Source organism: Poecilia formosa, unplaced genomic scaffold, assembly GCF_000485575.1.
Source record: "Poecilia formosa unplaced genomic scaffold, Poecilia_formosa-5.1.2 Scaffold621, whole genome shotgun sequence".
Lineage (NCBI taxonomy): Eukaryota > Metazoa > Chordata > Actinopteri > Cyprinodontiformes > Poeciliidae > Poecilia > Poecilia formosa.
The window spans coordinates 31309-42429 of record NW_006800560.1 but is presented as its reverse complement, the minus strand read 5'-3'; the positions used below and the strand labels follow the sequence as shown (position 1 = coordinate 42429).

Genomic DNA, 11121 nt, shown 5'->3' with positions numbered 1-11121 from the left:
GTCAGAAACTTTTCCATTTCTTGGTTGCTAAACAATCTTAAGGAGCAAAGCAGCTTCATCAGTTTCACTGGCATCCAATCAATGAGAATCAAAAATAACATTTAAATAAAATTTAACTTTATTTTAAAAAATATATGAAAAAAACAGGAAACAAAAATGATATGATTATATTTTTTTAATTCTTGTTTTTTTTTTTTTTAAACTCATCTCTCCAACTTCCTGAGGCCCCCATAGCGCCTTCTGACGGCCCTCAGTGGGCCGCTTCCCCCATTTTGACAAACGCTGGCGTAACGGATTTCCTACAGTGTTAAAAATTATTTGCTTTTCTTAATGTTTCAAGGCTGGATGTTTATGGGGAAACAAGCAAATTAAGCATGAATTTTCTAAAAGTTTCTAAAAAACGTTAAATGTTAAATTGCTCCTCAGAATTTAACATTTTCATCTTGTTTTGGTTTTCCTGGTTCTGACGGGCGGCCTACGATTAAATATAAACATTAGAAAACGTAGCAAATAGTCCTACATATTGAACAACTGATTTTCAAAGCAGGAAAGTTTTGAAAAAAAAAATTAACTAAACAACCGAGATGACTATATTTTTATGGAAAGTGCCATGAAGAATATCCCCCAAAAAACTTGTTTAAATATTTGTTTCAAAGGCTGATCGAATTCAAGAGTAAATATTTTTAAATAAAGCCCAGCCTCATATCATTGGCTTTCACACCATGTTTTATTTCGACGGAGGACCTCGGTAAAACATTATCTTAACGGATTCGCACACACAGAAAGACAGCGTTTTGCTTTGTGTGTCGGTATAAAGTTAAAAAGGGGAACAGTTTGTGCACTAAATGCGCCTCAGAGGGATCAGAAAGCGGCTACATCATGCTAGCGTTCACTCGCTGGTTCGGGTCCAGTCCTAGCGCTTCAAATCATCACTGGAGCCGAACAGCGCCACCAGCTGGTCCTCGTACTGGGAGATGTTCCTCTTCATGATGTCCATGCAGGGACCCAGCAGGCGCTCAAACGCCTGGACGTCAATCACTGAAAGACAATTTCAGTTGGCATTTTAACGACCAAAATCACTCAAGTAAAGGTGAAAAGTACTTTTAGGAGAAATACTCCTAAAAGTAAATTTTTACAGAAAAGTTACTCGAGTAAATGTAATTGAATCCACCTCAGAGGTGGGGAGAGTGGCCAAAAATTGTACTTCAGTAAGAGCATCACTACTTTAACATGTTTTAATAAGGTAAAAATAAAAAGTAGCTTTCCAAGACATTACTAAATTAAGAGTAAAAAAAAAAAAGCATTTGGTAAAAAATCTGTTCAAGTACTGAGTAGCTGATGAAATTATCAATAATTTAATAATAAAAAATGACAAAAGACTTAACAGGAATATAAAGTTAAATGGAAATTTTGGCATTTTAATGACAAAAATGACAATAATTCATATAAGCAACACAAAATGACAAAATCAGGAAAAATAAAATGTTTCCAAATTAGCTTCTTTCAATAAAAAGCTTATAAAATTTGAACAGAAACTGCAGGTGTGTGTGTCTTTATCTGTTGACTTATTTAAAACATGTTTGTTCTTCATTCAGTGGGTAGAAATTTTACTCAAGTGAAGTTGAGATACTTGAGTCAGAGTAGAGATACTTCATAATAAATTACTCAAGTAAAATAAAATAAAAAACAGCGTAGTAAAAATACTCATAAAAGTACATCTTTATAAAAAAGTCACTCTAGTAAATGTAACTGGTTACTACCCAACTGAAAATGTTTATGTGATATTTATTGGCCTATTATAAAACAAGCAACAGAAAGACATGATCATAAAACCTCTCAGTCTGGTTTTATTTAGAGAAAACAGGAGAATCCAAGTGAAAACATTTCTCTGTTTCTGTGATTGAAATGTTTTATTTTTAACACGCCTTGTGACACGACTACGCCTGGCGTGGCGCTGAGAGCGTTCTGCCCGGATGGATGGACGGACGGTCAAAATCTGTTCTAGATTTTGACCTTGATGAGACAGATTGATTTGTAGGACAGTATAACGTGTTTCCCCCTCCCAGTTTTATGGATGACATTCAGCCTACAACGTTTGCTCTGTGACAAGCTGAAAGGGTCGCTGTTTAAAATCAAATGCAAACACAAAAATAATCCCTGGTTTGATTAGAACAGTCTTGAAAATGTTCACATTAATGGGATTATATGTGATAAAACAACACAAAGTAGTATAAAAATGTTTTACAGATAAAACTCTTTTTTTTCCTTTTGGTTATGTTTCTACTAGAGCATTTCTATGATTGTTGCTCATCCTAAAACAGATTGAATGATGAGAGTCTGTAAAGATATATTTTGTAGTCTTGGCTCAGATTCTGAATTAGATGTGGGTCTGGACTTTGACTGGACCATTCTAACATGCCATCTAAAGTCTCAAGTATCTTTTGTTGCAGGTTTTCTTCCAGAGTTGCTCTGTTTTTAGCTCTTTCTATCAACTAAGACCAGCTCTCCCGTTTCTGCAGAGGAATAGCCTGGTGAGGCTTTTCTGTAGATTTTTCTTCAACCACCAGGGGGCGCTTTAGCAGGAAGTGAATCATTGGAAGTCAAAATTGGAAATCAAAGAAGAACATGCTAATTTTCATTTAGAACAAGCACATGCTAGCAGCAAGGCACGACGGAGAAATGTTTTCAATCTCATACCCTCTCATCATGGAAACCACATGAAGAAGTTCATATGATGCAGCTTTTAAGTTGAAGGTTTATCATTCTAGCGGTACAGATCTAGAGCCGCGGGCTCGGCATGAACGAATCCATGATTCGGCGTTGGAGACGCAGGCCTGCACCCTTAAGAGCAGATTTATTAACAAGAGCCGCGGAGATACCAACGGCTTACAGCCCGGTGCGGCTTATATATGTACGTTTCCAGTTTTGTTTTTAACTGTGTGTGCGGCTTAACTTTTGTGAGGTGCGCTCTGTGGTCCGGAAAATACGGTAGATGTTTGGTGTTTAACAAACCTAAACATTTGGTTTCTCCCACAGCGTAGACGGACGCTGCGCGGGGTTTGTTGGTGACCAGCGCCAGCTCTCCGAAGTATTGCCCCCTGGAGCAACGAGCCACTTCCACCTCTGTGTTGTCCTGCTTCCCCGCCTTCGTCTGCAGCAAACACAGAAACACGTCAGGCTGCAGAACTGCTTGTCCTCAAAACAGACCGAAGATAAATATGGTAAATGTAGTTACTTTGGTTTTGATCAGTATCTTCACCTCCCCTGATTCCACAATGTAGAAACAGTCAGCTTTGTCGCCCTGCAACAAAGGAGGAAACTCTGTCATAAAGGTATATAAAATATTGACACAGATTTAAAACACAATATCTCACCAAACTTCTTGGTCTAGTTTTGTATTGCAAATATGTCAGTACACTTGAAAAAAGACAAAATTGCCTTAAAGGTAACTTTTCTGCAAGATATTGGAGTTTGTTCTAAGTCAGTAACTCCTTAGTAGTGATGAAAAAGTGCCAACTTCACTGACAGATTATTTCACTGACGACAAGAGATTTTCCCCTTGATATCAGTGAAATAATCTGCTAGTGGATCTAGAACTTTCTCAATATTAAGGAACTATTGACTTAAAACAATCGCCTACCCAGATCATGCAGAAAACCTACTTGTAAGTTAGTTTTGTCTTGTTTCAAGTGTAATATTTACGATACAAAACCAGACCAAAGTAAAATGTTTTTTTGCACCTGTGCTATGATGCGATCTCCATCGTTGAACGTTCGCACTCCTAAAACATCAACAATCTTCATCCTCTCAGAGAGCTGAAGTGAAGGAGAAGGACGTCATTTATTTGTTGATGCATCTTTGTGAGGAGACTGTTTGCTAGCGACAAACCTCGAGGCAGTTCAGGAGAGGCACACACTCGATGAAGGCCTCGTACGTCCTCCTCTTCTTGGCGTTGTTCTTCACAATCAGCCTGTGAAACGTGGCTCGATCCTGTCGGGTCAGAAACAGCCTCAGGTGTAACGGAGCATCAGGTGCCTCCGTCAGAGGCGGCGTGGTTCACTCACCAGGCCCCACAGAGCGCCCTCCTCTGTCGCTACGATGGTGGCGGCTCGCGGCGTGTTGTACATGAGGGCCAGCTCCCCAAAGCTGCCCTTGTTGTTGTACTTTCCCACACACACGTTCACGCCGTCCTTCGCCACGAAGATATCGTACACGCCTCTGGAAAGAGAAGAAAGAAGTACGGAGGGGGATTAGTGCCACCAAAAAAAAAATCTTCAATTAAATTCTGACTTTTTTTCTCAGAATTTGGAAATTATTTCTCTCAAAATTTAGATTTTTTTTTCTCAGAAATTAGATCTTTTATTCTCAAAATGTAGGGTTTTTTTTCTCAGAATTTTGATTAATTTTTTTTTTTTTTTTTTTCAAAATTTTGACTTTTTGCTCAGAATTCAGGTTTTTCTCAGAAATCAAATTTTTTCCTCAGAGTTCTGACTTCTAATTCTGTGTCCATCCATGTCAACATTCTTAGGTGTAGGTCAATTCTGGTGTTAGTAATATTTTGAAAATAATCACATGACTGTTTCTCCCTTCTTGTAGGATTTGTAAAGGTGCAGTGATTGGTAAATCTGAGTTTAAGACTAAATCTGCCTAAGAGTGCATAAACAAATTTTTTTTTAAAACTCTGACTCTGAGAAAAAAAAAAGGACAATTCTGAGATTAAAGTCTGAATTTTGTTCTGTCTTCAGTGGCCGTAAACCTGGCAACCACAGCCTTATGCATGTCAAATGTACATATTTTAAAACCTCTCACTCACTTGTCTATGACGTAGAAATTATCGCCGTCGTCTCCCTGGTCGATGATGTGGTCCTGAGGTTTGACCAAAACCTCAAACATGGCGTCCAGGACCTCAGAGAATTGCTCCTGATGGACAACAAGCAAATGATTAATTTTTTCCCCTGCAATTTTTATTGCCAAGTCTTATCTAAGATGGTGTGTCTCTCTTAAATGCTAAAATGCGAGGAGTCTACAACAACACAAGGTCTCAAAAATAGACACACAAGCAGGATAAAGACTGATGGTAACTTCTAAAGTGTTAATAAAAACAGCGAGTGAGTTGAGAGGAAGGAAAAACTATGATTTCACCACCACTGTGTTTTACAGAAAGCCCAGATCATACAGTAAGCCACATTCACACCCTGTGGTTTAAAAATGAAGCAAATCACGTCTGAACAGCCAGAGATCTTTAAGATGTTTGCTGCTGATTGAACAGATCTTCACAATCCTCCTTACTCTTTCCCAACGACATGAAACGAGACTCTAAAAGACTTTTTAAGCCGTAACAGTGATTTAGTAACACCTGGCTCTGTTATGTTTAGGAGTAAACGTCACATGGGTGTTGCCTCGGCTTGTTTGACCTTTAATCAAATCCTCTCTGAGTCATCTGCGATATAGAAGCGAACGCTGATCTCAGTTTGCTTTTATCTTTACCTTCTCCAGGGTCTTGAACAGCAGGATGTCCTTGCACGCGTCCTGAAGCCGTTGGCGCTGCGCTTCTGTTTTGGGATGCACGACCTGAGGCTCGGTGTTGTCGTCCGCATCGTCATCAGGGTCATAAGCTTCTGCACAAACTGCAGAGGAACAGACATGCTTGTTTTGACGTTTTGTCCTCATAAGTCCCACGGATTCACAAAAAAAATGTTTTTTTAAGACTGTCATAAAAAATAAACACGTATTTTGTTAATGCAGCCTGTCTACTGATCACTGGCGTCAAACAATTAGGAGAAACTCTGGAGAAGCAGTTTCCTCATATGGTGACCCTAAAATGCTGTAAGTGTAAAACGTCGACTAAGAAATTAATTTTCTAACCCTTCAAATGCTCCTGTTTTAGTCCCCACCACCACAAAAAGGGTTATTTTTTCACCCACATGTGCAATTTTAATGTGGAGGATGTAATTTAAGAAATGTAAGAAATCGGCAGCGACATTGATTCAGATGAATTTTTATTTTTTGTCATTTTCAACTAAATTTCTCTATCAGGTTTGAAAATATACAAGAAATATTCTTTAAAGATTTCTCAAAGAGTCAACATTTATAAACCTATTTTTTAAAATAAACGCCTTTTCCATCTTCAGTCCTCTCGATACAAATCAGCTGTTTAATTGTTTGTATTATTTTTAAACCCATTTCTTGCCAGTTTTGGCAATTTGACTTTAATAAGTCATACAAAGTTATTCAAAGGTCTGTTTTCTATCCCATCTATGCAAACTGGCACATTTACAGGACGTAATGTTGTAATTTAGTGGAAGATGATGTTGTGAAATGGAAATAAGATTAGGCTAAATCTGGTGCAAATCATCTTTTCTTCTTTTTTTTGTTGCACATTTTCCCTACTAACACAAAGCAAAGAAACATTTTAAGGGGTTTCAACACCAGAGAACAGAAAACATCTAAAGTCAAATTATAATGTATTAAAAAAATGCAATTTGAATGAGAGTCAATATCACAGAAACTGCTGCATGGCTCAAATCGCTGTGTTTAATTTAAAAGGAAAAACTTGGAAAAAAATCCATGGAAAATTTTAATTTACTTCAAAACACAAAATCTGAAAACTGCCCTTACATCAGCAGAGTAAAAAAATGAACTAGATTAAAACAATACTATAAAATAAGAGCCTGCCAAAATGTCTCTATAACAATTTAAAAAAATAACTGACCATGTATTATCAGTGTTGGCAAAACGCTTTATTAGGTTTATGGGGTAACTATTTTTTAATCAAAAGGTAAGTTACTTTGGATCTCCATTTTCCCCTTGAGAAATGAAAAAAAAAGAAAAAAACTAGTGTATGTGTGTTTTACAAAGTTTTACCGAAATATTTAACTGAGACACATAGATGTGTTTCAGTATAGATAGATGGATGATATCTATCTATCCACATAGATCAGTATAGATCTATACAACAATTAGCCTCAGGTTTCTCTGACAAACATTTCCACAAACAGGAGCCATAAAATGACTAAAACTATATGATCACGTAAAAGGTTAAAATAGGATTCATAAATATAAATGTATATGTACAGAAAACAACAAGGAAAATGACAAAACAAACCCTAATCGATTTCTATTTCCTTTTTCTCTTTCCCTCTGTCTGAGCCTTGCACGATGCATCTGACCTCTGACCTCAACTCTTCAAACCTGTCCTCCCATGGACCAGATGATGTCCCTCCTACAAAACCAGCCGATGAAAATGATTGAGAAGATCTGGAGGATCAAGAAGACAAAAAAGACCTCCATCACCTCCAGGGGACAACTGTCAGTCTCCTGTTGGGCATTTGGACTGAAAACTGTGTGAGACTGAGCTTTAACAACCTCTGCTGGTCTGCTGTCCAGTATCAGTGTAGAGTAAGACTAGACATTAAATTCCTGAAGAAATTTAACTGGGGCCTGCCCAACACATGCCTGTCAGTTTGGATCCAGTGATCTGATGTCTGCCAGCAGGCAAATTTGTGCAGCTGGACTCACCCCTGGTAAGAACCAGGAGCACATCCACACAGTATTGACATGCTTGACCTGGTCCACTGTCACAGTGAAGTGGCTGAAGCTCATGCCTGTTCACTGGTGGCTGACCTGGTTCATTGGCTGAACCTCATGCCCAGTGAAATTCAGTCCGAGACTGACGACTATAAGCTTCACACATGTGGTTCTGGATCACAGTGCGAAATAAAGAAAACTAAAAACAGTGGATAATTGTTTTTTTCTAGAAAAATTTCAATCTTCATACTAAGGATTTTAATTCACTCTCAAAAATCCTGAGAAATAATAAATTTATGTTAGCAAAATATGAATAGTCCCAGGAAATATGTATTTTTCCCACAATGCATTGCAAGGCCTCTCTCTGCCCCTGTTTATGAGACTACTCACTGCCTCTGTCTGGGCTCCGTAGCTATGGTAATTAACAACTGCAGCCAATGCATTGCTAGACCTGAGCTCAAACATTTTAAAGTAATTCTGGCATTTGTCTGAGAGGCTGTGTCCCTCTCAGACAGCGGTTCGGGCCGCAGCAACGGCTGCTGCATCTGAGTCAGTGAGCTGCGAGACAGACCATAATAGCCTGCAGCTCAGGCTATTATGGCTCAGAGTTGGAGCCATGTGCTCCGTTGCTATGGTAATTAACATGATATGGTAATGCTATGGTAATGAGTCAGAGCGGAGCCTCCATTGACTTAAATGGGATTTTGTCGTTTTTCGCAATTTATGTTGCCATTTTAACTCAGAATCCCACTAAAAATAATAGCGCACTTCTCGGTATCAAGACGAATGTTTTGATACCACTTTTGTTGGGGTACACATAGCAGTTTGAGCCGCAATAAGGGTGATAGATAACAATAGGTGATAACAATAGATTCCTGCCACGCATTCCATGGGCAGGCCCCAATTAAAGCACAAACATGAATTCTGGGACGGTTGCCCTATCATAATAAACAATAAATCAATTAATCGCATAATAAATGAAAAGTTTAATTATCTTGATTTATCGTTTTTATCTTTTCTCTCTCTCTCTCTTTTTTTTTTTTTTTTACCAACAACTGATTGATAAACGTCCTCAGTCTGGTGTTTTGGTCTCAACTAAACCTTTTTTGATAGAGAATTTTGTTTACAGAGACTTCATGACTCATTATATTTGTTGATTATCTGTTTCAGTGGTTAAATGTTCATTAGAATTTAAAGTTTATTGATAATTGAGAATGTGTTCTTGCATTTTTATGCCATTATTACTAGTATATGACTTGAAAATGGTCTCAAAACAATGTTATTGTTTATCGCAATAAGTTCTGGGACAATTTATCGCCCAGGTGAAGTTGCTATGGTAACAGGCCTGGGAATGGTTATTAAAGTTGATATATTTGCTGCTGTTCACTGACCTGCGACTCTGCGACTTCTCCCAGTCCTGGCCTCTGAAGAGAGGGCAAGAGGTTAATGAAGCAAACTTTGACTATTCCACACAACCACAGCGCCTGCTAAGCGATGGTGGGACACTCACTGGGAGTCTCCTTCACCTCCTCCTCTTCGTCGTTCTCGTTAGATTTGTTTGACGCCGTCTCAAACGTGACCTCCTTGGCGGCGGGCTTGCTGCTGCTCTTCCTGGCTTGCTGCTCGTTCTTTTGGTTCTCCAGGAGTCGTGTGAAATGCTGCACGGCGAACTCCACCAGGTTGGGAGGCCTGCGGCGCAGCACCTCCACCGTGTAGCCCTGCAGCAGCTCCTTCAGGCCGGCCGGGATCTCCACATTACTCATGATTGCAGCGGCGGGTCAGAGGCTGCGCTGGTTCGACACCTGGGAAGATAAAAAAATAAAAACTTCCAGCTGAGGTTAATCTCCTCAGAGCTCAACCTGCTGAAATATGTCAGCAGGTTTGAACCATCAGCACAGAAACCAGTGGCTCCTCCTCCTCTAAATCTCTGCACTTTATCGATTCCTTTATTTAGCACAGCCTGCCGGCAAATATCGACCAGTGCTGCGCGTATCGCCTGTAATTAAAGGCTGTTCAATGGATTATGTGTCAGAACTTCATGATTTGGAAAAGAGGAGCGCTTTTAACTGCTTAAATGACACCGAGTGACTTATAAAAGTAAATAAAATCGAACAGAAAATTAATGCGCCTCAAAACTTTAAAGGTGTCAGCAGCAGTCACACATAAAATAAACACATTTGCATTTTTGTAGACTAAGATTTCTAGATATGAAGTAATTTTTTTTAAGTTTAAGTATGAACACTTCTTAGAGAGATCACAGATTTCCTTCAGCATATTTAAATCCTTCATTCGTGTCGTTCTGAAATTATTTATAATACTCTCATGTGTTCACTACAAATGATGCTGAATGAAAACCCTGTAAGTAAATCAGATGTCCTTTGTTTCACTGCAAAATTACAAAATCTTAGATTATTTTTGATCTAATTTCTAGTCCAAAAATCTTCACCCACTTGAAATAAAACAAAACTAACCTGCAAGTAACTTTTCAGCCCGAGGTAAATCTTGTTTTAAGCAAATAATAACTGTGGATATGTTGTGTTTGTTGATAAAGTATTTGGATTAAAAGCTTTTAGAGAGATTTTTAGAGAACTGCAGTAATGACAATGACCTGCAGTTACAGACAGAGGTCAATAGATCACCAGTTCATGTTTTAGAAATTAATAAAATGAAAAGTAAAATTGTTTCTGCATTTTTAGACACCTAAGTGGTTTGTCGTAGCAAAAGGTTTCACCTGTTGGCCATTTATAAGCTAACATATAGCATTATGCTTTTAAATTAGCTTCGAAAGCTAAATTTTAATCTAGCATTAGTCATATTATTCTGGCTGAAACATTTTAAAATGTATCTTTGGTCAAAAACAAAGCTACTTTCTTACCTGTAAGTTGTTGTTATTTTTTAAAATAAAGTTGTATTACGCCAGCTTTCAGCCCTGACATCCACTTTGTAGGGTTCGGGAGGGAATGGCTAAATAATGAAAGAATCACAAGACTCTTTCTAACCTCCTGACTGCAAAGGCAAAAACAGAAAAAAAAAAAAAGAAAAAAGCTGTCTTTGAACACAGCAGGATTGTTTAGATGTACAATCTGGAGCTTTCACATCAGTTTATCTCCACCCAGGCTGGATGCAGAAGAGAGCAGCCATTTTAAGATTTCTAAAAATATCCCCGGTTTCAGCTGGGCTGGGACAAAAACGTCCGAAAACTGGGTGAAAACACAGACCCCTCCTTGACCCCAATGGAGCTTTGTTCTGGTTCTGATGGCGGCCCAGTAACTATAAATGACACCGGAAAGAGAAACAGAGAATATCTGTACAGATGAACCAAAAGCCAAACTTTCCGTTTTGGGATTTGGAAATTAGCTCCAAAGATGGAAGACAGATTTATTTTGACAGAAAAAGATTTTGAAGTTTTGAGGAGGAGGCAGCATCATGATCCGGGAACTTTTTCATCATGTTTTTGACAAAGGCTTCCTGACCTTTAATCTGATCAGTAGCGGCCCCAATGGGGGTCTACGGGGGGCCACGGCCACCCCAGAGAGTCATGCTCAGTTCATACAGAGGCATCACTTCAATAAAGACATACATGTAAAACACACA

The 11121-nt window shown here is 38.6% G+C and overlaps 1 protein-coding gene across 2 annotated transcripts in view; it reads right to left on the bottom strand.

Moving 5' to 3' along the window:
• Nucleotides 1-160: 160 nt before the first annotated feature.
• prkar2ab (protein kinase, cAMP-dependent, regulatory, type II, alpha, B) overlaps nucleotides 161-11121 on the bottom strand; it is a 12568-nt gene continuing 1607 nt past the window's right edge. The window contains exons 1-11 of one of the 2 annotated variants that reach the window (XM_007541630.2): nucleotides 10403-10768; nucleotides 9038-9329; nucleotides 8919-8951; nucleotides 5488-5627; nucleotides 4814-4920; nucleotides 4065-4218; nucleotides 3889-3990; nucleotides 3741-3815; nucleotides 3236-3301; nucleotides 3013-3151; nucleotides 161-1038 (exon numbers count right to left, since the gene is read on the bottom strand). In XM_007541630.2, coding sequence (XP_007541692.1) covers nucleotides 914-1038; nucleotides 3013-3151; nucleotides 3236-3301; nucleotides 3741-3815; nucleotides 3889-3990; nucleotides 4065-4218; nucleotides 4814-4920; nucleotides 5488-5627; nucleotides 8919-8951; nucleotides 9038-9290 — 1194 coding nt within the window. In that variant the 5' untranslated portion in view covers nucleotides 9291-9329; nucleotides 10403-10768 and the 3' untranslated portion in view covers nucleotides 161-913. Of the gene's footprint in view, nucleotides 1039-3012; nucleotides 3152-3235; nucleotides 3302-3740; nucleotides 3816-3888; nucleotides 3991-4064; nucleotides 4219-4813; nucleotides 4921-5487; nucleotides 5628-8918; nucleotides 8952-9037; nucleotides 9330-10402; nucleotides 10769-11121 lie in introns of those variants that run through there. The other variant, XM_007541631.2, reaches the window with a different exon arrangement.